Source organism: Strigops habroptila, chromosome 4 (assembly GCF_004027225.2).
Source record: "Strigops habroptila isolate Jane chromosome 4, bStrHab1.2.pri, whole genome shotgun sequence".
Taxonomy (NCBI): domain Eukaryota; kingdom Metazoa; phylum Chordata; class Aves; order Psittaciformes; family Psittacidae; genus Strigops; species Strigops habroptila.
In genome coordinates this window covers 2,460,562-2,487,782 of record NC_046358.1, presented here as the reverse complement: position 1 = coordinate 2,487,782, position 27,221 = coordinate 2,460,562, and the positions used below count along the sequence as shown (strand labels likewise).

Here is a 27,221-nt window from a genome sequence, read left to right as displayed (position 1 = left end):
ATACATAAGGATTACTGCACAGCTACAGTGCATTTCCATGTGCTGGTGATGGGCTGGTGCTGCTCTCAAAGTTATCCTCTAGGTATTAATGGAGACTCTAATCCTTTCTAAAAGGTATTTGAAAAGAATCTTATCTGCTCTTACCAACTTGTATGTAAAACTCAATAAAGGGATGAGATGACAAACACAATTGTGATTTCTACTATATTTTTAAAACACTTTCCTCAGGGTCTCAGTTACTTTTACGTTAATGAGTCAATGCATGACACAGTGTAAAGATACCTGAACTATCAACTTGCTCTGTTTTTTCCCATTCCAACCTAACCCAGGAAGATGTCCTTCACTTACTAGTTAGGTATTTCTACATTATCCTGAAATGCAGACACACCCCTTCTATGTGTGCCCCCTACAAAAACTCTTCCACTTTGCACTTCTCTATATCCCCTTTTCCACACTTTCTTTCCTGTGATGTTTCTCACCTTCTTTCCCCCCATCTCATGACTACTCAATGAAACTCAGGGCTTTTATGTCCCTTACACAAGCTCTTTGTGCCACTAAAGCTACACCATGCAACAAATGCAGCCTTTCACCTACTTGGCCACAGAAGAGAGTCTGTTCTCCTCTCATTGCTGTGGCTGGTTCGTGCCCATGAAGCCAAACAAAACCTATAACAAGTGCTGCAGAAAGCCTGTGAGACAGTGTTACAGGCTGTGCTGCAAGCAGATGATAGCGCTGGGGGGTTTTGATACGCACCTTTCTATGACTTGGCATTAAGTTATTACACAGTTATCTATGTGAAATGTCCAGATGAGGAGTTCTCTGTACAGATTTTACATCTATGTCCATCTAATAAGAGCCAATTCCAGAATATACCCATCTCCATACTCATTTCTCAGGAGGGAGGACTTGCTTAGGCAAATATACTGTTCAAACCCAGCATTTCCATATGCAGCCAGCCCTGCATAGATCATCCACTGCTAAAGTCATCAGCTCTGAAGTATGAACTTCCATGGACTGACTGATAAAGCTTGTTGTATACAAAATAGGTGCCAATTTCAATAACACTATTACATTGCTCTTGTAGTGCAGTCACCTGGTGGACTATGACCATCAAATAACACTGTGAGTTACCAATAATATGTATCATTAGCTCTACAAGCTAAAAGAAACCATGGCTTTGAATCTAGCTGTGGACATAGAGGACACAACCTTTAATTAGGACACTGAACAAATAAAACTAGTTCATGAATTTGCAAGTTCATTTTCTTCCCAAAAATCTGGCTTTGCAGTGAATCCCCCATACTTTCTAACAGTAAAATACCAACAGTGAAGCTTGAAGAAATGCAGCCTAAAATAATTAATTGTATGGTTTTTTATTCCTTTCTCTGTGTTGCCCACTGGTCCTCTCCATCTTCTTAGGCATCCCTGTGTTCCTCAGCTTTGCAATCTTCTTCTTTATAGAATTATAAAGCCATATAGCTTGCAGAGGACCTCTGCAACCCAACCAGTGTAACTTCCTGGCTCAAAGCAGAACTATGGTTCCACTCAGCGTAGTCACAGAAAACAGAGAACCAGATCTTCAGCTGCCTTTAACAGGAAAATCATCAGGATTCACCAATTTACAGATGTACATGATTTTGCTTTGCAGGAACAACAGATCAAGAGATGTTGCTTTGTTCCGAAATGCTGCCAGAAGTGGAAATATTAAAGTAGTTCACATTATTCGATAGATATGCTATAAATTACAGCTGAGAAAAAGCCAATAATAGATCTTTATCTGCACTGATTCTCAAACAGAGGTCTGCAGACTGCTTGGAGTCCATGAACCACTCTGCAGGGGTTCCACAAAGATGACTGAGAAATATATCTACAGCACAGTTTTTTAAATTCACTAAACATGGATCTCTCACTAGGACAACTATATATATACACATTTAGCTGAATCCAGAATTCATGGCATACATGGGCCTCAAAGCTATTTTAAGAGAGGGGAGAGCAACCAAAAAACCCAGCCACAATGAAAAAACCAAACAAATAAAACCAAAATGAAACAAAACAAAACCACAGCCAAAACAAGGAGAGAAAATGAGAGAGAAGGAAAACCATCTTCCAAGTGGCCAGCCAGGAACAGAAGCAATGGGGTCTTCCAGACAACTGTTGTCTTCTGAATGTTCCCTACAGTGGAGCAGGGAGTCCACAGAGCAGTTTTCCAGTAGTAACAATATAGTTTTTGTCCAAACCCACTTAAACTCATTACTGGTTGCTCCTGCCTGAGATGATGTTAGCACTGACTGGAGTGCGCTTGATGAGGGGCAGGAATTGCATGCTCCATGCACATGTAACTTACACGTGATATTTATTGGATATGTAAGATATTTCTCTTTGTGTTATCCAGCGTGTTCTAAAGTTATAAACTAAAAGCTATGAGGCAAAGGGTAAAAATACAGTGTAAGAAAGGTTGTTTCTCTTACCCATAGTTATCAATCTTTAGGAGAAATCAGACAGAAAAAAACATCCAAATGCATCTGTGCAAGGCCCTGAGGATAACTTGGTCCAGGTGTGTGGTTACAAGGGAAAGGCAGGCTACAGGGAGAACACCCTTAGCATTACAAAGTTTAAAGCATCCAACATGCTATGCAGAATCTACTACAGGATTAAAATCCTGGAATTCAAAGAACTCAGGACAAAAAGTTTCAAGGTAAACTTTTCCTACATCACAAGCAACGAGCTTCAGGTCCGCCTTAATGTAGTGTCTTGCTGACATTTATTGTTATCCTTGTCGGAGGTCTATTTTGAACCAAGCTAAATAAAACTAGCAAGTCTTAGGAAAACATTCCTTTCATTTCTGGCTTTCGTCACCCCCACACCACAGGAAAAGACTGTTTATGGCTGGGGCTGGACAGAAGCACGGCAGCACCAGGACGGGAGGCACTTCTGGGTTCACTGAAGGAGGTGGTCTCTTATCCTGTGCTGTCCTTCAGCAGCGGGATATGATAGTGGGCTAGAGAGCAAATAAACATTGTGAATTAAAACCTTTGATGCTTAACCATGTGGATTCCTTCCCCTCCATTTCCATTCCACGTTAGAACATAGTGCTGTTGAAAGATGAGATAAATAAAGGTCTGAGCTACCGGAAGGCAGTGTTGCTCCAATCCTAAGGTTTGATCATACAACAGAATGCTCTTAGGGAATGCGGTCTGTACCCAAAAACATTTTAACATCTTGTATATTAAATTTGCTTAGACTCAGCCAGAGGCATTACAGAAAGGATTAGTAAGAATTCCACTTATTAATGCAAAATGGTCACAAGAAAAGACAGCTATGGCCAGGAGACCTGTGGGTCACATCTGCTTTGCCCTGGAGAGCAACCACGAGTACCCTCAGGCATGAGAAAGGCAGCAGTGGAGATCCTATGCCGTTGTTTCTGCCCTTGCACTGCAACACCTTGGGTAACCTAATGACAGGGATTGGTTTATAATAAAGATGCCCCAAGGCAAAGAAAAGATGGTACCGTCCCACCTGGTAATGAGAGCATCGCCCTAAGCAGGAGCTTTCGAGCTGCGCCTGGTGTCAGACTGCTCTCCCTGGGGCAAAAGCAAGCTGTCAGGTCTGACAGCCATCCGGTGGGTAATTCAGCATGACAAAATAGAGCAAAACAGCGCTAATTCCAGGCGGAGTAACAAGAATCTCCTTTCTAAGGTCAATAGCAAGAGGTGAGGTGACAGTTCTGGGAGAGAAAAAAAAAAAAAGGGAGGGGGGAAGAGAAAAGGGAAAAGGGGGAAGGGAGAAAAAGGGGAAAAAGAAAAAAAAAGGAGAAAAGAAAAAAATTAAAAAAGAAAATTAAAAAGGAAAAGAAGAAAAAATAAAAAGGGGAAACGGGGAAAAAGAGGGAAAACAAAAAAATAAGAATAAAAGGGAAATAAGAAAAAAAGGGTGAAGGGAAAAAGAGGAAAAAGGAGAAAAGGAAGAAAAGGAAGAAAAAGGAGGAAGGGGGAAGAGGGGAAAAGGAAGAAAAGGCAGAAAAAGAGGGAAAGGGGGAAAAGAAAAGGGGAAAAAGTGGGGAAAAGGGCGAAAGGGAGGAAAAGTGGGAAAAAGGGGGGGAAGAGGAGAAAAGGGAAAAAAACGGGAAACAGAGAAAAACGGAAGAAAAGGAGGGAAATGGGGGGAAAAAGGGAAAAGGAAAAAAAGGGGGGACAGAAAGGGGAAAAAGGAGGAGAAAGAGGGGAAAAAGGAGGAGAAAGAGGGGGAAAAGGAGGAGAAAGAGGGGGGAAAAGGAGGAGAAAGAGAGCAAAAGGGGAAAAACGGGAGAGAAAAAGAGAAGAAAATTAAAAAAATAAAAAAAAAAAAAAAGGGGGAGGAAAAAACCGGGAAAACGGGGGGGGGGGGGGGGGGGGGGGGGGAGAGAGAGAAAGAAAAAAAAAAACCAACCGGGGGGAGTAGTGGGGGGGAGCTTTTCAAAGCAGAAGCCAAAATCCCGAGGCCAGAAGCTGAGGAGGAGGAGCAGCAGTAGCAGAGGGGTTCCCGCCCCCCCGCCCCAGCCCCGCGGCCCTCCCCGGTGCGAACCCTTCGACAGATCGGTCCGGGCCAATGGCCGGGCCGGGCGCGGCGGCGGGAGCGGCGGGATTGGCGGCGGGGCTCTGCTGATCCCGGCGGAACCCCGGCGGGACCGAGCGGGGGGGGGCTGCAGGGGGGGAATGCCGGGGGGTGGGGGGGTGGGAAGGGGCCGAGCTTCCCACAAAACGGGGCTATGTGCGAGGAGAAAGTGCATCAGTGCGGGAGGAGCAGCGTAGGGGGCACTTCCGAGCAGGCGGCGGAGCGGGGAGACGGCGGGGGCCGGGAAGCGACAGACAAAGAGGAGGGAGGACATGAGCGAAGGGAGAGAGCAGGGGATCAGCTGAGTTAAACCACGCAGGAAACGCATCCCTGAGGAGAGCCAGGGACAGGTTGTGTGTCCCCCCCTTACACCCTTTTCTTTTCGGGCAAGAAGACAAAGCAGCAAGTGGCTCCATGGGGAAAGGTGGGGAGAAAGGAGGGGGGTCGGGGGAGCCGGAGGCGCAGCTCCGCTTCTACACCTGGGAGGAGATCCAGAAGCACAACCTGAGGACGGACAACTGGCTGGTGATAGATCGAAAGGTTTATAATGTCACCAAGTGGGCAAACAGACACCCGGGGGGTCAACGAGTGATCAGCCACTGGGCCGGCGAAGATGCCACGGTAAGGACCCAACGCACGGACATTCCCGCGGCTGCATCCCGGCGCTCAGCAGCATCCCCTCTGCCAGGGCACCGCCTTCCCAGTGCTCCCCAAGGAGCGAGCCAGCCGCCTGCCTCTCTGCCCCCCCCCAACCTCTCTAACACTTGCTGTACACCCAGCTCATCTCTCTCGCTGCTTTTAGGAGCACAAAGGTTGGTCCAAATGGATGCAGCTCCTTGGCTTGAGCCATGGCTATTCGCAGCATCTGCAAGACCTGGTCGGTAGAGATTGCTCGGCTCTGCTTTAAGCCTCGTTGTTTTGTCTTTGTCTCTTGTTTGTGCTGTGCCCAGCTCTGAATTCATGAGCAGAACAACCCAAGTCTCCCCTTCTTCAGTATCTAGCTTATGACATGGAGAGGCACAGCAGCCAAGCACAAGAAAGGGTTAAGGAGAGGCCAGGCTATGTTTCAAAGTTGTTTCTGTGAGGAGGGTGAGCTTGAGGCTTTAAAACAAGGAGCTTTTTAGCTTTATTTTTTACCCCAGGAGAGAATCCTCTGGAGAATTTAGCTACAAGTTTCTACAGAAAAAGGCAAAAAAACCCAAAAAACCTAACCATTTGCTCCTGCTCTTCATAGCTGGGTTCAGCCACCTCTCATATTTCAGCAACTTAAAAACCCCAACAAACCAACCAACCCCCTTGAAAAAAGAATAAATTACCTCAGATTGTTGTCTGCACCTTGTTCAAAAGTGCATCCGAGAGCATCTTCTCCCCCCAGGGTGTTATTAGCCCATAGCTAATAAAATGCCAACTGCCTCGGAGCTTTTCCAATACCTGTGTAAGGGCAGGAGAGGCCAAGCTGTAGCATTAACTGTTCATCCCCCACAGCTCTTAACACCTTAGCAAAGAGGAGGCTCTGTGTGTGGCAGATCATTGGCAAGATTTACTAACCTTTCCTTTCCATCCATCTCCATTTGCCTGTGGTCTGTGGTTATTTTCCATTCGTTTCCTTGAAGCACTGAGATGCCTTTTGGTGTTCCTGTCCCCCTTCCAGTAAATCCTCTGAATGAATAGCTTGCTCTCTCAAAAAGATAGGCCAGGTTTTACTTTCAACTGCTTAAATGCAGCCCTGCTGAAACCAGAGCAGTTTGATTCCTATCCCCAAGAATTTAACTCCAATATCTCCACTTGAAACCAAAAAGCAACTGCTATTGCATTTGTCTTCAATCCTTACCAGGGAAGGATCACAGGTTTGTGATTCTACTACTGCTGGTCCTGCTCCCACCCACCTTCCCACTGTACGTTTCATCCCACTATACTCAGAGCACACTCCATGAAGGCATGGTCTTAAGAATGCTCTGAAATTGTTAATCACAGCTCTGAGTTGGCATCTGTTTTCCAGCTTCCCTGTGGTGAGTAACAGTTTATTTCCAAAAGAAGCTTCTCATTCAGGGTGAGAAAGCCTTGGCCTTGACCCTCTCAAGGCTTAACTAACAAGTTTCATTCTGTGTTGCAAGATATCACGACTGGAAGAGTTTAGGAGGAGGAAAAAGCAATGATAAGAATTCAGTGGAGCATTTTTATGTTCCTAGTTTGTATGTGGCTTCCACCTTTCTCAGATTCTCCTCAGCATCACATGCAGTTAGGACCTCTAGCACAGCAAACATCAGAATCATAGAATGCTTTGTGTTGGAAGGGACCTTAAAGCTCATCCAGTTCCAACCCCTGCCACGGGCAGGGACACCTTCCACTAGAGCAGGTTGCTCCAAGGCCCTGTGTCCAACCTGGCCTTGAACACTGCCAGGGATGGGGCAGCCACAGCTTCTCTGGGCCAGTGTCTCACCACCCTCACAGGGAAGAACTTCTGCCTAAGATCTAATCTATTCAGTTTAAAACCATTCCCCCTTGTCCTGTCCCTACATGCCCTTGTATAAAGCCTCTCTCCAGCTTTCTTACAGACTCCCTTTAGGTATTGGAAGTCAGAACCTCAGCATCTTGTCCATTTACCAATCCTCTAGAGGATCAGGTGTATCCATCTACTACCAGCTGCCCACTGACACGCTCACTGAACTCTGCATCTATGCCTGGCCACTCTGAAGATACCCTGCTTGGTGATACCTGAGCTAATTCATCTCAGGATGCTCACAGGACAAACTAAAGCTCACAGGACAAGCTAACTGAGAAGCTTCCAGGATAGCTGTCATGTTCTGCATGCTCAGCTTAGGTTAGGGGTTCCCAGGCTAGCTTGTGCATCCAGACATGTTCAAGGATGTGAAAGAACATCCTTGTACTGACTGCACTAAGCACTTCAAATGCTCAGGTACAGTTCATACCTTGATAATACAAAGCTTATTGGCCAGTAGTCCACAAAGTTGGGATGTCAGGTGTAAATATCATATGGCACTTCCCAGAGACTATCCTTTGCCTTTTGCTTTTTATCTCCTCTAGAATAGAACTGAGGACAATTCCAAAATTCAGGTAGTATCTTATATTAGGGACCTATTAGTGTAGGAGATGCATGAGATACAGCTAATAAAAGACAATCCTGTCTGATGATGGTAAGAGTCTTCAGGAGATGTTATTCTCCTGCTTGGAGGCTATACTGGAAAAGCCCATTCTCTATATATGTCAGTGACATGCATGTGTATTTCTTCTCACTGAAGGTAAAACTTCCCTGCTGCCAGCATTTCCTTCATGGCATAAACTTGTGATAGAAGTGAAAGATAGGTAGAGTAGTTTTGAGTAACAACTGTGTTTTGACATGCATGAATGGCATTTCTGACCAGTTCCAACCTTTACTTTTCATCCCAACCGGAAAGAAGTGAAGCTATTAAGCTCAGAGGCAGAACTCTTCATGGGAAAGTCATGTCAGAGCATTTACAAGCATGTTTAGAAAACAGATGGGTATTGGCAAGGAAGCCCCAGGTAGAAAAAAATACCTTCTAGGTGGTCAGGCAGAAGCTGCTGTTCTGAGTCAACCCCAATTAATACCACATGAATCAGTGAGATCTCCAGGCAGTACCTGGCCAGACCTCCAAAGACTTCCCTCCCCTCCTCATTAATTTAAATAATATTGAATTAACATTATTTAATGCTTCTCATGTGTTCAGCCTCTCCCTCTTTCCCCTTCTTCCCCCCTTTTTACCGCAAATTGCAAAACCTTGCAGCAGGTACAGTCAGTTCTTCACTTCCCAACTCATTCTGCTCACACATTTCGGTGGCATTTATGGGTCCAAGAGCTGAAAATGCTTTAATAACTGAAGTATTAGTAAAACAGGCTTAAGGCTGGTCTGCTACCAGTTGTAACCTTGGGTAAGTCAGGCCTTTAGCGTAATAGAAGGCCCTCCGTAGAAGGGAGAAGATGGTATTCTGTAACCTCAGATGGGCTGTGATGGTAACACCAGAGGATGAGGTATGCATAAATTAAGGTAAAGAAAATTAAATTCCTCAAAGTAGAGAAGGAGGATGATGGCTTGGGACAAGTATTTCTTTGGATGAGAAACTCTCAGCTGTCTGCAGCTCTGGAAACAGCTTTGCTGGTCCTAGAGATTTACCTTCATTTTGGCACCAATGAAACAACACCAAAGGCTAATCCAGTGCAGTCAAGAAGTCTCACTTGTGCCAGGCTAAGTTTCACCAGTGATGCAGTCCTCATGAGAGAACATGGACAAATTGATTCAAACCTTTCCCTGTGGCAACAGGGACCACTTTGTCCATTAAATTGGTTACCAAAGGGGATAGTTTGGGTTCTGGCATGAGGAAAATCTGGCGCCTTACAGAAAAAGTGCACCTCAGTTTCATTTCTGGCATCTCAGTTTGACTCTCCCATTGAAATGACTTCCCCCCCCTCCTTCTTCCCCCAAACTCTGGCATTTTATGGCTTTTTTAATCTTTAAACCATTCCACAGGGTTTTATTTCTCTCCTGCACCTGTAGATGCTCTTGTCTCCTCTCACCCGCTGCCAATGCTGCAGCTCTAACTTCTCAGGTATCATTTCTTTAACTTCAAGTTAAATAGCTTAGATCAGCTTTCACTCACCTTCCTTATATGCCTCCCACAGCAAAACTTCTGTGGTCAGGGTATTATTTCAAAGGTCAACCCAAAGTCTTGGAATGAGGTGAAAGTTCCTGTTGATTTTGGTGGACTTTGGGACCAAGGTTGTTGACTGGTATTTTTGAACACCAGAGCCAGACTTTTGGTGGAGGTCAGCTCCCAGAAGGGTAAGGTGAACACACTGAGTTCTGTCCAGTTTCTGTTTAGAGTCAGAAATGAGATTTCAGTTCGTCTCTGCAGTTGTTAGGCAATGAGACAAAGGTAGCAAGGCTGAAGCATGGTACTCCTGACTTCTATTTTTGACTGTTTTTTTGATGTACCAGTCTCAGCACATTATGGAACTACATCTTTAGAGCTCTCCTAGGTGAGTTTCTAGAGTGAACTCCAGTTCTGTGCGGTCAAGAAAAGGACAGAGTAAGGGTTTCTGAACTTGGTCAACTTTCTGTCCCTATCATTGTCTTTGGGCTTAAAATTTAAGCCATATGAAAGAAGGGGTGGGCAAGATCTCACTGTTAGCAGCAGATGCATCAAGTATATGATTCCCATAGGCACCTGTAGGATAGAGGTAGACAAAAAACATGTGGAAAAGGGAGGAAGTACAGAAAAAGAAGAGCCAGGCAAACTCATGAATGTCAGGATCCAAAAGACTCTACAACCAAGGCATTGTCCTTCCCTATTAGAAGTCCTGAATATATGTAAGGAAAATAGTATTCCAGCTACGTTTCCTGCTTTTCCAGCCTCAGGAGTATATGGGACAGGATTTATTTCACAAGTTTCATCAACACTGAGTTTCATCCCCCAATTAGATTCTGTTGCAGAAACTTAACAAGTTACTTACGTCTCTTATCACATGTTGGAGGGGCTTCAGTAAAATGTACCCAATATTCAAGGCATGTACTGAATAGAAAATATAGAAGCAGTCTTGCAAAAGATTAATGAGCCTTTTATAGGGACAAACAGCCATATACCACAGCACAGTAGAAACAACAAGTCTTACCATGTATATTGAAACTGTAATCTCTTCAAACTGCTTAGCATTATTCACAGTATGAGTAAAGTTGCTTTTTGGTGTAGATCCCTTTATGAATGGGGTCCTAGCCACTGCAAAGCTAGATAGCAAGCACTTTAAAGCAATTGTTTTGCTTGAAGTTTGCTTGAAGGGGTACAAGTGTAGTTTTAGTTTGGTTCCTTCCTAAGATGTTTTACTTGGACTTGCATGGAGATAGAATTGCCTATATGTCTATAATATGATTCTAGAATAAAGAAGAGTTAAGGTAGCATTTGGCTACTCGTCTCACAGAACAAAAGGAAAAAGGCAGTCTCCAAAATGAAGAGTCACCACTTTTTCCTTAGTGTGTTAGTACTGGGATCTGTAGATCTGGCCAAAACATCCAACAATACTTTATGTATCTGCAGTCATGTTCAGGTTCAGTCACCTCCTCTCTTGAATTGCCTCCTCCAGGCAGCAGACTTTCAAAAGGTATTTATATCCTCATGGAGATTTGCACAAATACCTCTCTGCCTCCTACCTTCTAAGGGAATTAACAGGATTTAGGTATTTAGTTGCTTAGAAAACATTTCTTGAGGTGCCTTTCACCATATGTCTAGGTAACATCCCTGGTCTCACCATTCGCTTGCTACTAGATCAGCAAATTCATCAGTCTCTAGTAGAAGCACTGCACTGACAGTGATCACAGAGGTGGAAGTCAGTCTGACACTCCTCTTTCACAGTAACATGGTGGGGATGACTGCAGAGAAGGACAGTACTGGATATTGATGGGAATGACACAAGCAGGAAGCAATAGCTTACTCCTGAATCTCACACAGTTACACCTATTTGCACTCCAGGATGCATTCCAGGCTTTCCACATCAATCCCACCTTGGTGCAGAAGTTTCTCAAGCCATTACTTATTGGAGAGCTTGCTCCAGGAGAACCTAGCCAGGACCGAGACAAAAACGTGAGTATTTGTTTCTGAGCTGGGGTTTCTGATGGCATGTTCCCTATTTTGTTCCTTTTGGGATATCCTCCAGGTCAGAGGCAGATTATAAAGCTCCAGAGAGGGAGAGAAGTGGCCCATGACTGAACATCTTGTAGCAATGTGCACATCCCAGTATAGATTAAAAGTGTGTGGAAGGGAAGTGGCACATTCAGACTGGCTGTACAAGCCTTTCCTTTCCCTTTCTAGCAGCCCAGTCCAGGAGTCCAGGCTGGATTGATCCCATACTGAAGGGAAATAGGAACTGAGACATGTAGACTGAGAAATGTGCACGATCTCTTGTGACTCGTGTCCCTTCTGCTGTTCCCATTCTGATGACCAAGCCCTAAAACACATATCATGGCTTGCCTGTTACGGGGGAAGGAGAGGAATAGGCAGAGAAGTCTGAAAAGACTTCCAAACAAGTTGCTCATCACCTCAACAAGACTTTAATCTCTTCGCTGTTCACTCTGCAGCTCCCTTTGACAGATTAGCTCCTGGGGAAATACCTCTTTGAGACTTAAACTGGTTTATCCTGCTGAGACCAGTATCAGCAAAGCCACATTTGAGCCATGCATGGCACAAGCAGTAGGCACCTATCGGTGAGGTGAACTGGATGTCTCATTTTGGTGGCTGTGCTTAAGGAGCAGCAACCAAGCAGGTACCTTTTCCTCCCACTCAGCATCCTCAGGGCAGCTCTATATCCCTCCCAGACAGTCTGTTCATCCATTATTCAGGCACAGTGCATGGCATGATTAGCTCTTGCCACGAAACTCAATCCTGTCCTCTTGTTTGTGACTGGCCATGATTATGATATATCTGTATCACTTACAATAGAAGAGACGATGCTCACCTGCATTAACCCAGGAATGCTTTTCTTGAATGATTGCACAGTACCTCACCCACATATTAAACAGGTGATGGGTGCTCTGATATTGGGTGCTTATCATCAGAGCTCTGGAATTATGCTTAAGTAATAGGACCACATTCTCTTTTTCTACAGCAGTCTCCTTAGTACTTGTAAAGCTCATTCAGACGAGAGTCATCAGCTGATGTAACTCTCAACACAGCCAGGTAATGCTGCTGATTCACAGCAGAAGGCTTGAATTACTCTCCTAGCTCAAGGCACAAAAGGTCACAATGTGGGCTCAGACCAGCCAGAATGTTTATTCATAGGGAAGTGCTACGAAAAACTAGAATACAAGGTGAATATGGAGGCAGGTTCTTCCTTACTTCTGGAGTAGCCAATCAACGCAAAAAGCAGCCAGGGTCCTTAATATGGAACTTTGCCTGCCTTCCTTAGGCTCATTTAGACTTACTTATAAGCTTCATACTGTGTCTTGCATGTCTGTTTTGCAGTCCCAGCTGGTGGAGGATTTCCGGACCCTGAGGAAGACGGTAGAGGACATGGACTTGTTCAGAGCAAATCCTTTGTTCTTCTCTCTTTACTTGGGCCATATTATTGTAATGGAAGTATTGGCCTGGTTAATGGTTTCATACTTTGGCAATGGCTGGATCACAACTCTCATCCTCTCCTGCATCCTTACAACTTCCCAGGTGAGAAATAGTGGGCACCGAGCATACTGGCTACCCAAATCACTCAGGAGAAGGCCAGTTACTAAAGCAGAACATTCACACCAGTGAAAACCATTCACAACATACCTGCCGCTGTGGTGCCAGTGGCTTCTGGCCACCCCTACCCACTGATGATGGTGGCTCACATATTTTTCTCACCTCTTTGGCTTTTCCTTCCACATGTTGGTGGACTTGGTAGTGTTAGGTTTATGGCTGGACTCGATCTTAAGGGTCTTTTCCAACCTGAATGATTCTATGATTCTATGATTCCCCTCCAGAATGAAAAAAGAGATCTGCACCTTCTCATTTCAGTTAATTCTCTCTCTTCCTTACACTCAAAACTAGTCTTCTATCTCAATTTCCTTTTGTGCTTAACTCTGATTTCAAACACTCGATTTCTCTTCATCCTAGGCCCAGGCAGGGTGGCTGCAACATGATTTTGGACACCTCTCTGTCTTTAAGAAGTCTTCCTGGAACCACATCGTCCACAAGTTTGTCATTGGACACCTGAAGGTAAAGGACTTTATGGACCCAGGGCACTGTGGAAAGAACTGCAGTCACTTTGACTATGTTAAAGTGGGAAACAGCAGCTCTAAACCTTTCTACAGTGAGGAGATGCACAGGGTAGAAGTTAGTGACCACTGCACATGGAGCTGTTGTACAGAATAGATAAGGGACCCTAACCATAACTGTTACAGAACACAATAGTTCACAAGCTTCACTGGAACTGCACCAATTTATAGCAGCTGAGGACAAAGCTTATTATATTGCATAAACCCTATTTTAACATCCTGTCATGTTTTCACCATGCACTCCACCGTCCACCCAAGATGCCTTCAGAACTTCTATCCTCAGCAAGATCAAGTCCAGGCTTTTCAGCATCTGCCTCTAGGAGGAACTGATAGAGGATGGGACATAGCTTTGCCCATTCTCTCAAACCCACTTCATCTTTCCTGGTACTGCACAGGCAGTAGAGGGAAATTGGTACAATAATCAGTAAGACACCACAAGGGTTTAGTGGTGAACTTGGTAGTGTTAGGTTAATGGTTAGACTTGATCTTAAAGGTCTTTTCCAACCTAAATGATTCTATGAATCAGCTACTAATAACAACTTCACATGTGGAAGATATGGTGACATGCAATTCAGAGTATATTTATTCCCTGTTCTTTTGATCTGGATGATCCCTAGTGAGAGCAAACCAGCCCTCTGAATCCAGCAGTATCACGGCAACTGACACCTTGGCCACTTACTGTTTATTGCTTTTTTAAAAGCAAATAACATTTTGGCCATTGTAGTTTATATAAAAGAATGGGTAATCCTACCATTGGAGGAGCTGTAGTTTCCCATGGCTGAACAACTTGATCTTCTATCTGTCCAGGGTGCCTCTGCAAACTGGTGGAACCATCGTCACTTCCAACACCACGCCAAGCCCAACATATTCAAGAAGGATCCAGATGTGAACATGCTGCATATTTTTGTCCTTGGAGATACACAGCCTGTTGAGGTAAGGGAAGGGGGGTAAACCATGGAAACCATTGTCCTAAAGGGCTTCAGAGAATGCTTGTGCAAAACCAGGCGTTGGCTAGTGTTGTTAGACATGACTTACAGTCAAGACTTACAGGAATGCTAAAAAGAGAAATGCTTCATCCAGGGATTTCATCTGTCTATGTTGTCTGACAGGAGTTTGGCCATCACGCTCTCCCAAACCTTGGGCTGAAGAGCAAGACTGACTGTATCATTCCCTATCCATTCTCTGTACTGACCACAGGAGAAAGTGTTTTGGGGTAGCTTGGGAAAAGCAGTGAAGATGGGATTGGAAAGAAAGTAGAAAGCCATTAAAGACAACTTCATCCCATTGGCTTGAAATACCAGCATCAGAGGAAAATACAGTGTTCCTCAGTACTTTATCAAGAATATTCCAAAACTGATCTTCCATTTCCACAGAAAATACCTTCCAATATTAGTCAGCCCAGTTGTGCCCCAGACAATCTGTACAAGGTCCTCTCCACTGAAGCCTTTGACATGCAGTTGAGTGCATACTGCTTGCATAAGCAATAACTTCTTCCTTGCTTACATTAACTACATACTGACATGGTGCACATGGAATAACAGGCTGTGTTATGCAATTTTAACTCAATCTGTCTTTCTAAAGCCAAAATATTTACTGTTTACTGTATAAAAACCCACAAAAAACACTTAAGCCATGTATCATCCTTGGTCTTTTTTACAATGGAACAAGGATCTCTGGTTTTAAAAACAACAAACAAACCAAAGAACACAAACACAGAAACATCTGCAGCAAAGACAACACAGGGGAATACGACATGAGAAAGTTAATGGTTTCTCAGCCAGCTTTTGTACTGTTGAGAAACTAACTCCAGACACTTGTAGGGAATAGACACACTGGTATATGGACACATATAGAGAATATCTTGCACACAGAGAATATTGAAAAGGCAGAAGGGCTCTTCTATGTGACTAAAAGCAAAGCCTTCTCCTGGGGTGTAAAAAACCCATTGTCAGGAAGATAAAAGTCAGCATCATACTCTTAAATGTATGGGTGCAACCTGCTGGAAAATCTTATGCCTGATAACAGGGTTTAAAAGCGGACCGTGGTTGCAGCACTTACAGGAAAATCTAAGGATGTAAACATTTATGACAAGGAAAGCTGGATCTTCCTCCTACAAAATATCTGAAATATTAGGCCAGCATCAGTCCCAATACTCCTTCATACTTGCATATAAGCCTTTTCCAGACAACGCTAAAAACACAGCCTTTCAGAGCCCAGACCAGAGTGAATGATGTGCCTGACTTATTGGTGCTACAAGATTTACCTTCATGGAGAAGTTGCTAAGCTGAGGCAAAAATGCAGGTTCACAGCAATCCAAATTCTCCATGCTTTAGCTTCTTGCATGAACACTCCTGGAGCTCAAAGCAGGCACTTCTGTATAGCTCCAGATATTTCGCTATGGAGATGAGGTTAGGAGTTTGCATGCTGAAAAGAAATGGGAACCTGAAAGAATGCAAAAAACCAACAGAAATTATACAAATATCAAGCTAAAAGTCTTTAAAAAGGGGTTTACATCTATCACAATTACAAAGTCGATGTATTTAACCATACCAAAACACTTGGTGGGAATTTAGGCAAAACTCTTCAGTCAATAAACAAAAAGAAGTGCTGCAGAGAATCTTCTCTTTCATGTGTCATAATCCAAGCCTGAGCTTTCTTCTCTGTGTCCTGCAGTATGGCAAGAAGAAACTGAAGTACCTGCCTTACAACCACCAGCATGAATACTTCTTCCTCAGTGAGTATCTATCTGCCCTGCACTCTTCCTTTTCCTTAAATTCCAGTTGACCTTTCCAGCCCCTATTGTGTTAGCAGAGCAACTCCTTAAGTCTCAACTCATCCTGCCCTTCCTCAAGACCACCATCCCCTGTGCAGGTCCCAAAATCAGTTCAGTATATTCTTTAGTGATACCCAAGCATCTTGAACATTGCCAGTATGGCAATTCCCAGCTGAGACTGGGAAATAACCTCTGTGTGAGAGGCTCCATGGGAAAATGCATATTGCAATTGCTCTTTGATAATCTTAAAGGTCTTTTCCAACCTCAATGATTCTATGATTCCATGATTCAGCTACTAATAACAACTTCACGTGTGGGAAGACAAGGTGACATGCAATGCAGAGCCTCCTTTCCTCACAGAAAGGCAAGCACCGCCCATCACCAACACCTCACTGCTCTGATCAGTGCTAGACAGAACCAGAACCAGCTGCTAACTCTAGGAAATCCTAGGTTTCCTTAGACCCAGCCCTAAAGCACCAGCTCACTCAGGTCACACACCTTTCCATCCCTCTGATGGCCAAAACCTTTCCCTTTGCTTTGCAGTCTTCCCACCTCTGCTCATCCCTGTGTACTTCCAAATGCAAATCATCTCAACCATGATCAAGCGCAGGTTCTGGGCGGTGAGTGAAATGTTCCTTTCTCTTTATGGGGTCTGCCTGGCTCATAAGAAATCACACTTGAGTAGGGAGGGAGGCCAGTGGGCAGGGATCACACTTTGCTTTATTAATTACCCAGTATCCCTAACATCACCAGCAAGGACATGTTATATGAGATAGGCAGTGATGCCTAATGTCTTCTCTCTTCCCCTAGGACCTAGCCTGGGCCATCAGCTACTACATACGCTATTTCATCACATACATCCCATTCTATGGCGTTCTGGGATCCCTGTTTCTCCTCACTTTTGTCAGGTAGGAGATAAAGGGCATCCCTGCTGCTCTCCCCTCCTTCCAGTGCCAGACGAACCAAGTCTCAGCTCTGCGAGGCCCCACAGGCCTTCCCTATTTAGATTCTCTGCAGTCATTGACCTCACTGTGTGTTATCTTGGCTATTCCCACTGCTTCACTTTCCTCTTATCATCTCCCAATTCTACCTCCCTGCAGCAGAGCTGGTTCTGGTGCTCAGCATCTTCCCCTGCCCTTGTGATGGTCCAGCCAGGATTTTCCCTTCTTTCCTTGTTCCCTGTTCTCACACGCTGCCTGATCCCAACACATGCATGCATTTTTTTCCACTTTGGCCAAGGCTGGACCCTTCCAGAGTGCCTCTTTCTTCCTAGCTTACTGGGAACGTGATTCAAGAGCCCTCCTGAGCACTGCATGTGCTTCCCCTGTAAATGAAATGCTTTCTGCTTCTCCCAGTGTGGAAGACTGCATGGCCTGTACACTGGCTAGTACCAAGGGATGGCATTTAGTCCCACAGTCAGCACTAGTTTTAAGGGAAACATTTAATCACAGTGAAAAACATTTTCTAAAACCAAAATTTAAAATATCTTTTTTGAGTAAAATAAATGACAACAAATGCACAAAAAAAAAAATTTACAATATTGGAACTTTTGCCTTCACAAGATTTGATGTCTGTAGCTTCAGTTTTCATAGTTTCAAAACACTTTGGAACTAAGGAAAAGAGATTCAAAAGACACAAAAGTGCCCAGCCAACCTTTTCAGTCTGAAATTAAGCTGAAAAACTTATTCCCAAAGCTTCCTTATTTTGGTTAAGTTAAAAGTGCAAGAAGGCAAAATTGCAAATTCAAATCAAATGCTCTTTCAGAAACAAGCCTAAAGACTAGAACAAAGATGCTTCTGGACAACTACTTTGTCAGCATACATCTAATTCTCAGTATAGAGAAACTACCTTGGATAAAGAGAAGAAAGGGCATTTCTGTAGAGTACTGTACAGGTGCTAAAAATGCAGTTATATTCCATAAGCAATAAACAAGCTGCTCGAAAGTGATACCCAGGCCAAGGCAAATTTGAGACTTAACACTATATGTACTGAGAGCATAAAGGGAAGCTGGGAGCTCCAGTGTGCTGAGCTCGACACCCAGAAAGCTGACAGCAACAGGCAGGTGGATTTTGAAATGGCTATATAGCCATCAAGCAAAGGGAAAGATGAAAACAGTTCTGAGAATTCCAAGTTTCAGGAAATCCATCACAGAAGTGATTCACTGTGGTTTGCACACACAGAGAGGCACCTACTTCAATACCTCAAAGAAGTACTTTCCTCCCAGGTTGCATCTCCTGCTGCTCCCTCTTAAGCCCACTCTATTTACCTCCTATCCCAACCTGCAATATAAATTGTTCTGCTTTCTTGCCTCTTTGTTTTGGAAGGTTTCTGGAGAGTCACTGGTTTGTGTGGGTCACGCAGATGAATCACATTCCAATGGAAATTGATTCCGAGAAGCACAGAGACTGGCTTAGCTCTCAGGTAACTGGGAAGGGAAAGAATACTCTGACTCACCCCAAAATGGGTTAGAGATTCACTCAGAGAACAAATGCATTACCACTATCCCCAGGTACTATTATATGGTCTCTGTCCATTATGCCTTCCAGAAAGATGTTCTCCTCAGAGCCTGCAATGCTGAGTCAAGACATGGGAGTCAAAACTGCTGAAATTAATTTGATAATCAAAAGGTTACTTCAGATTTGGGGCAGTATCAGGTTCAAGCAGCATGACTTGGCATTCCTGTGTGGTGTATTTCAGCATACACATATGAACAAACAGAAGAGCCCAAACGAAAATCAAAACTAAAGGGAGAGCTCAGTGTATTCCTAAAGTTTGTATTTCAGCAATAAGGACTGAAATGAAAACCGGCTGCTTTCTACATCGTTTTAATGCCACAGAGCCAGATAAATCCACCCTGCTGAAAGGGTACCTCTTATTTACAGTGTTCCAAGTGTTATTCAGACCTAAAGGATAATGAGAGCAACTTTGACACTGGCCATATGAATTCGGTATTACTGAGCTGAGAGAAGAAATAATCTCGGTCCTAACTAGTATGTAATTACTATTTGTAGTTGTTAGTAGGGCCTTGAAGGTGGAGCTTTCAAAGCCAATTGCTCTCCCTTGTGCTAAATATGCAAAAGCACAAAAAAAAAAAGGTGCTAAAAGCACTATTTATAGGAAAGCACCTACGCATTTGTTTTAAATTAACCATGTGAATAGATTCACTGAAGGCTTGGGAATATTCAGATGTTCACCTTAAGCTTTTGCTCAAGCACTTTATGCAACCGGAATTCGTAGGTAAAGAGTTTGTGAGAGAGAGAGATTTGGGGAGGGGACCTATAAAAGAAAGAGAAATGGGGAAAGAGGGTTAAAATGTGTATGTGGTAGAGGGAGATAAGCCTCTTTGACACTGGCGTGGTTTTAAGATGCATCTTGGGGAGGGTGAGGAGTGTATATCTGCTATGGTTACTACATAGAAATCACAGCTTAGCCACTCTGAGTGTAAGAGGATTTTAAGCAAGACTACCTATTTTACAATTATTAATAACAAGAGTAGCTAAGATTTCTGGAATTTTCAGATCTTGTGCTTAAGGCAAACTGGGCAATAAGTAGATAGGATGTGGAAAGCAGCTTTCTGTGCCTATGCATTTTCCTCCTGTTTTCCGTCTTAGTACTGTTGTTAACCATCTGATCTTGAATGGGAAAAGCTGAGATTTAGAGGTCTATACTTGGGCTGCTAAATTACTTGTCACCAAATGTCCATAAAGTGCCTCCTGATATTGCCCCCTTTACCATGGTCAGCCCAACAGTTAGCAGTAAGCCCTTAAAGGAGGATTAAAGCCCTCCTTGCTACAACCAGCTATTTGACAACAGCAGTCTTGTGTGCTCTGGCAGCTCAGTAGTGCAGTAAAACCCAGATCAACCCCTGCCATAGGCAAAGAAGAGTTTGTTCTGATTTTAGGGTGAGACTTCACCACTTTTCACAGCTGCTTTCTTGCCTTCCCAGATGGCAGCCACCTGCAATATCGAGCAGTCCTTCTTCAACGACTGGTTCACTGGGCACCTGAATTTTCAAATTGAGCACCAGTGAGTATGGACCCAGGATCATTTGGCCACTACCAGGTTGTCACAACACAGGACATGAGGGGAGAGAAAGCCTGCTAAAGGGATGGGGCAGGATCTTTGGAGAGCTACCATATGCCAAGGAAAGAGAGTCCCACATTATTGGGGGTCATAGTCTGCTTCTACTATAGGCATGTCATCTTTCTTGCTACCAAATAGTTCAGCTTTCACACTTTTAATTTGGGGTTTAATTAGGAGTCAGCAATGCATAACTACCAGTTGCAATGGCTATGGACTCAAATCCTAAGCTAACTGCTTGAATTTGGGCATCCAATTTCCTCTCCCCTAAAGCGCTTCAATGTTTTACAGCATCTGACAGCTGTGTGGGAGTGCATATGCTGCTGGGTACCAGATTCCAGGAGAGATATTAAACCCAGGGCCGTAAGGACAGTCTGTTGCCAGTGACAACACCAAATGTAAAAGAATTTTTACATTTTACCCTGTAGGGTAAATCTGCGTGGTTTGGAAGTCAGTTTAGGAAATCTCCATTGAACAGCATAGGGCAAGGTGATCCCAAATCCTTCTTTACCTGCTTCTCCACAACATGAGCTTCCTGAGGTGGGAAAGGAGGACATTGAAAATTCAATTCAGCAAGAAACATCTAGTACTTCCCAAAGGAAATGGGCAGGATCTTAGCAGCCTGAGGCTGTTTCCTTGCTCCCGCTTCCCTTGCAGAGCACTTGGGAGTGTCCTCTCCTGCACAAACTTCCTTTCATTGTCCTTCTCAAGCACTGCTTTGTTTTGAGGCATGGCAGAGTGGCAGGGGAACCAACTCATTCGGTCTTCAAAAGCCTCCTTGAACCACATGAGTGTAAAGCATGGATATCTCTCTGTGCCTCTCTTTTGTCTGCTTATACAGCTCAAGGAGTAGGCATTAATAATTAGCCCCTGTGAGGAGGCAGCTGGAGATGCCCATCCCTTGGGGTTGGTCTCTTGAGTGTTCTCAGGTTTGTTTTCTCTTTCTCTGTTCAAGCCTGTTCCCAACAATGCCACGGCACAATTTCTGGAAGGTGAAACCTTTGGTGAAGTCATTATGTGCCAAGTATGGAGTCCAGTACGAAGAGAAGCCTCTTGGAAAAGCATTTGTAGACATCGTTGGGTAAGGTCCTTCTAGTATCATCTGCAGCTTGTAATTCGCTGTTCCATAGACATCCTGTATTTTCTAGAACAGACAATTTAGGGCATGATAGACCCTTCAGAAATACCATGTTGATATGTTGTAATCTGGTGTCATGAGGTTACTAATTTTGCATCATTGCCCACAGCAATGTAGATCACAGCAGAGATGACAGAGCTCCACTGGCTTAGTGGACTAACATCAGGTGACAACAGAAGGGAAGCTGCTTCAATAGATGATGGGGAAGAAACAATTGTCCCCCAGAGCAGCTTCTGCAACCAGAGCACTGTTATCAAAGTATCAAATACTTGGTGTTTAGATGGGTACTAACCTGATCTAATAGGGACCCTTTGTAAATGCTCTTCTGACACCTGGTGATTCTTGCTTTTGGGAGCTGGCAGCGTATCTTCAGCCTACAAAGTGAGATGAATCAAAGGGGAATGAGTCTGGTTACAGTCCATGCTGCTCCCCATCTGAGCCCTGCCAGCAGCAATGGTCTTTTCCCTATAGGCACAGCTGAAGACTAATCTAATAGCCCTTGCCAGGCAGACTCAGTGTTAATGTTTCTGTCTCAGTTACTCCAAGAGGAATAATTCATGACAGTGAACATGAGAAAGTATTCTGCAGTCCAGATCTCCACTTGCAGACCATTCTGAGCAAACACACATTAAAGCTGATTCGCCCCACCATGTAGAAGAGCTGAAAACTGGTGGAGAACCTCCTTTGCTCTTCTTATCCAGTTAGCACAGGACAATGGATGCAACACTGGGACCCAGTGGGGTGATGCCCAGCATCCCCCCATATAGTGCCCATGTCGCTACACGAGATATTGCAAACCATCTCAGCAATTACTTGCCCTGATTGAAGGCTTTTGTCAGAGTGGAAACCTTCAAGGCCAGGCTGGCTGGGGCTTGGAGTAACTTGCTCTACTGGAAGGTGTCCCTGCCCATGGCAGGGGGTTGGAACTGGACGAGCTTTAAGGTCCCTTCCAACACAAACCGTTCTATGATTCTATGACTTTTGGGCCCAAACCAGCTCAGATTTGTCACATAATACATGCAGAGCTGATGCAGATGGGAAATTCTGCATAAGAATTCCCAGGGGGGAAGCAGGGAAACACCTTCAGAGGTGCAACAAGCCCAGGCAATTCTGCTCTGCTGTTTATTCAGGGCCAGAGTGACTGTGAATAACACAGTGCGCATCAGCTGAAGTTCTTGCTCACTTCTTGCTATATCTGCTATACTGGGGAAAGACATTTGGTGTCCTAAGGATTCATATTCAAGCTCAGTAAAAGGCTCCTTTGTAGGGAAAAAAGGACAGAGGCAAGATTCACACACCAAACAAACCTCTCTTCATTTTCTTTCCACAGGTCCCTAAAGAAATCTGGAGATCTATGGCTGGATGCTTACCTCCACAAATGAACATGAATCTTAATGGGGAGGTGTGAGTGACCGGGAGGGATGGGGGGTGTGCGGGGGGGAAATCACACACGTGTCTTTTACTCTCAGATTTCAGTCTATATCTACTTGCACAGTTGGAGGGGAATTTCCTGTCTTGTCAGCTGCTACTGGGGACGGGCTCAGGCAACCTGTTTAATCCAGACAGAACAAAAACATGCTTCAGAGGATGAAAAGCGATGCCAGTATTGCACAAAATGAAAGGTTGGGAGAGGATGGACAGAAAGAGTGTTTAAAAAAGGGGCATTAATATCCAACCTTCACCTTCTGTTCATAAGATTCCTTCTAATTCTACCTAAACCACACAAGCCCCTGATTCAGACACTTGTAAGAGTTGACGGGCTTCAGTGAGCATTTGCAATCCAAGGACACCCCAGTCAGCTTCTGCCTCTTTCCTCTTTCCCACTTTTGTGTATAAGAATTGTTCAGCAGAGAGTTTCGTTTTGTTTTCAAGTTAAAAATAACCAGATCCATGCTCACCATCACAACAGGGAGCTCAGGTGGGCTGTGATGCCCATCAGCCCTGCCTGCAGGAATGCTTCCAGCACTGCCCAGAGCCCAGCTCCCTCCTTCCTTTCTCTAATCACTTTAGTAAAAGCTGTGATACTGACCCTGCAAAACTAATGTCTAACCACCTCTCAGCGGGGTTAATATAACTGTGTTTTTATGACCAGCCCCTATTTCTAAGGGTCCGTGGAAGATCCTGAGGCTTAAACAGCAAAATATCTCTTTTAGGAGACATTGTCTCTTTAATGAGCACCAGCTCTGGCATAGCATTATGGTTGTCAGTAAATTACACAAAAGACCAACATAAAGTCACGTAAGGAAAACTTACTAATTGCTGGTGATGGCTCCAGTGTAATCACAAATGGTCTTTTCACACCAGAGCAGTTCAGCGTGCTGCAGAACCCCATGGTTCTGCCTGCCTGCACATGCCTGGCACAGACCAAGCCTGTTTCTGCTTCTCAGAGGTCAGGAGCAGTGGCACATGTTTACCCCTCTCTTGGGAACAATCAGCCAATAAAAGGAGTTGTCCCTTCAAAAGGAGGAGCTGCCCAACCCTTTGACATGGCCCTTCTGGAAACAGAACTGAGCAGGCTGTGCTGGTGGTATGAAACCTTCTGGAAAACCCTCTAACACGCTGTCTAAAACTCTATTTTCTGCCCAACACCTAATTACCAAAATTCATTCATGGCTTATCAGGAGATATGGTTGAACAGCTTCCAGGTGCTTCTCTAACAGGCAACCTGATCCCAAGTAAATCAAGGGCTTTAGATTCAGCTGTAATACAACAGAAGACACATACCCTTTAGTGTGTGATAAAGGGCCATGGTTTCAAAAGCAGCCTCCAGTTCCAACAGCTGCCTCATTGCTCACTCAAAACACACAATAGGGATACTCAAGTTAGGAGTTTGCATGCCTCATTGCTTTGCTCAGCTCTGAAACTGGATCTTCCCTATCAAATCCTTGAATGCTGAGTCCCACAAAATCAGCAAGATGCTTCTTGAACAGGACTAGGGCCAGCCACTTCAAACAATAAATGGATTTCCCCACTGCCCTCTTTGGAGGATAAGATGAGATTATATCTTTTCTTATAGATGGGAAATTCATAGGCAGGACTGCAACTTAAGCTAGCTACTAATACTTAAGGTTTGTAGAGGGCTTATTCTGGTGTTCTCACCCACCCCCAAGCTGGCAATACCTGGATGTCACTAGGAATGCTTAGGGTGAAAAACTACTGTCCCTGGGGTGTCTGAAGCTCAAGCAGACTTTGAGCAAATTATATAGTTGATTTCTAATAGCATAAACAATAACATCCTTCTGGATGCTGTAATATCCCAGACAGGTAGTAACGAGCTAGCCTGGAATTGTGGCTAACATGAAGACTGCCTTAATACGTGCATCTCTTTCTGACTCCTTGAATGTATCTCCCTGTCTCTGCTCCGGCAAGGATGACCACAAGCACAGAGTAGCATCAGCAATGCAATCTTTTAAATATTCAGCTTATTTTTCTGACAGTTCATACTTTTTCATCCCTCCAGTTCTTATTTCTTAATACAGATGCTTCTTCCTCCTTAGCACTGTCCCCTCTTCTCTCTCTTACCTTTCTTCAAGAGAAAGTGTTTTTTAATACCTAGAGAAACCAGTAGCTCAGCCTGCATAGAGTCCTGCTTTAGCAGCTTGACTTTCCTGCTTGCCACTGACCAGTCTACTGGAAGGACTGGTTTTCTGCTATAAACCCAAAAGAACCGCCAACACAACAGCCTGGCCCAAAAGAAGACAGCAACTGCTACTGATGATGGCTGGAAGAACTTGAAACCTTCAAGGAGAGTAACCATCTGCAGAAGGAAAGACCAGCTCTTAAATGGGCATTTTTTCCCCAAGACCGTAGCAGAAGGTTCTAAAGGGAAGAAAGGGGGGACAGGAAAGATCTTGATATTAACTCCTCCCCAGCTATTTGCTTCTTTCAGAGTCTTGAAGAATTCCCTTTTCATGAAAAATGTTCAGTTGCTCAAATCCAGAAATAAAAGGCGTGCAATGTGATGGTCAGAACTGATTTCCAAGCGTCATGCAGTGTCCTTGCTGTTGCAAGGGAAAAAGGTCTGTTCTGCAAAGAACAGGTCACCAACCTTTTTTAACTAGCCATGTGTTTTTCTTACTCATTGAACTTGTATGTGCAGAAAGTTTGCCTGATGAAAATGGAAGATGCTGGTTATTTTTCCAGGCAAAGCCTCTCTGGCTTGGATAGTTTCTTCCCTTCCTCCAAGAAATCCCAGCTCTATCTTAGAATTTGAGCTGTTTCCTATGTGCCTTGATGTGCAAGTTCTCCATCCTTTAACTGGAGCAGAACTAACAGATCTCTGACAAAGAGCCCTGGAAGTCTGGAACAATCTGCTTTGTTGTATTGAAGTAGCACCAAAGTGACATGAGACTTAAGGAGATGTTCCAGAAGTGTCAGTAAAACTGCAAACTTAGGTGAATATAAAGCTCCCATGACCTTGCTTGGCTTTGTCTCCAACCTGGGCAATATGCAGTAATCCATCACACAAGGATCCCTTGCAGGTTACAATTAGCCATCAAAATGGTTCAAACACAGCTATTTCAGTCCAGTTTTGCCCAGCTTTCTGAAGACCATAACTAACTAGTTTCTCTGAAAATAATGAGGTGAAATCTTGTACCCCTTCTCTCTTGATAAAGGTCATTCATTTGCACTGTAATGAGACACAAACAACAAACTAATAAGCTGTAAATCATGCTGGGAGCCTGCCAGGGTTTATTTAACCACATTATTGGCTACAGGAGCGCATGGCAATGGAGAGAGGCCACGAGCTGGAGACGCAGAGCTTATTTCAGGGCAGATAGATAATAAAACAATAGGCAGGAAAGAACTGGCTTTGCTTCTTGTTAGTGGGGACTGGAGCAGAAGCTGGAGGACCGGGATGGTCAAAGAGAGTTGGAAGAGAAAGGCATTAGCTGAAGCAAGTGCAGAAAAGGCAGGAGAAGCTTTGGGAAGCACAGAAATAAGCATGTGTTTGGGGAGAAGTACGGAGATGGAGAAATGACAGAAGGGAACAGGCTGGGGAGGGATGCAGGACAGAGTGGGAATAAAAATACCAAGGAGTTGGAGAGAGAAGAAAAAGCAACTTGAAATCAGATGTCCCATATACTCCCATTCATCACTAGTATCTGCCTGGACAACCGCTTATGCTAGGGACAAGGCAAGAAAGGGCAGAGCACAGGCTCAAAGGAGCTGGCAAAGTCTGGCAGCATCACTAGACACCTTGTTGTGAGCTGGATCTTGCATTGAGCTCAGTCTCGATGAGGGTAACACACAGAGCGCCCTTCAATAGGGTGTTTCAGTCCTCTGCAAAGCACGTGCTTCTCCACTCTGACTGAGGTAGGTCAAAGCTGTGGCCCTGGCTTTCGGCAGTGGGTCCATGCCAGCTTTGTGAACTAACTAGAAATCTAGCCCCATGTTTCCAGATAGAGGCACAATGACAATCAGGGGACTTGCACTGGATTTATTTCCTTTATGCATGAATTTGAGGAGTCTGAGATCCCAACTGCTTACTGAAATAGGGCTTGGGAGGCTCAGAGCCATCAGGACATATCTCCAGGCACCATCACTCCTTGCTACAAGGGCTGATCACACTGACTGGGTTTTAGGTCATCATTAGGGCAAAGACATCGTTTTCTTCCTGTAACAAGCTGCAATGTCCTAGCCATGGGCTCTTCTAGTAGATGCTTTCCTAAGGAAGCCTTCCTAACAAAGCCCTAACTTTTCAAATGTGTTCTATGAGTTGTTAAAACATCAACCCCACATTCCTTATAGGACAGCTCCTAATTATTTAATTCTTAAAAGGAAATAAATCAGTAACTCAAAAAGAACAATTTTTTTTCTTGTGTATTCTACTGCTCAATAAAATCATAACTATTTGTTGACC

The 27,221-nt window shown here is 44.2% G+C and overlaps 1 protein-coding gene and 1 long non-coding RNA gene across 2 annotated transcripts; one reads left to right on the top strand and one right to left on the bottom strand.

Annotated features, from left to right (window-relative positions):
* Positions 1-213: 213 nt before the first annotated feature.
* Positions 214-18,499, bottom strand: LOC115606147. The gene is made up of 5 exons (XR_003990825.1): positions 18,407-18,499; positions 15,631-15,809; positions 6,142-6,250; positions 5,910-6,024; positions 214-3,001 (listed from the first exon to the last, which is right to left on the bottom strand). It is a non-coding gene; the product is annotated as an uncharacterized LOC115606147 (long non-coding RNA).
* Positions 4,674-27,221, top strand: LOC115606141 (acyl-CoA 6-desaturase-like). The gene is made up of 12 exons (XM_030481522.1): positions 4,674-5,214; positions 11,092-11,202; positions 12,580-12,777; positions 13,207-13,308; positions 14,175-14,300; positions 16,041-16,101; positions 16,684-16,760; positions 16,951-17,048; positions 18,465-18,561; positions 20,087-20,166; positions 21,176-21,301; positions 22,689-27,221. The coding sequence occupies exons 1-12, from the start codon at positions 5,008-5,010 to the stop codon at positions 22,738-22,740; spliced, it is 1,335 nt and encodes a 444-aa protein (XP_030337382.1). The 5' UTR covers positions 4,674-5,007; the 3' UTR covers positions 22,741-27,221.

What these genes read in the sequence shown, in the direction of transcription:
- LOC115606141 (XM_030481522.1), top strand. Translation starts at nt 5,008, where the DNA reads ATGGGGAAAGGTGGGGAGAAAGGAGGGGGGTCGGGGGAGCCGGAGGCG. An exon ending in GAGATACACAGCCTGTTGAG is followed by an intron (nt 14,301 to 16,040) that starts GTAAGGGAAGGG and finishes TGTGTCCTGCAG; the next exon opens with TATGGCAAGAAGAAACTGAA. An exon ending in TTTCTCCTCACTTTTGTCAG is followed by an intron (nt 17,049 to 18,464) that starts GTAGGAGATAAA and finishes TTGTTTTGGAAG; the next exon opens with GTTTCTGGAGAGTCACTGGT.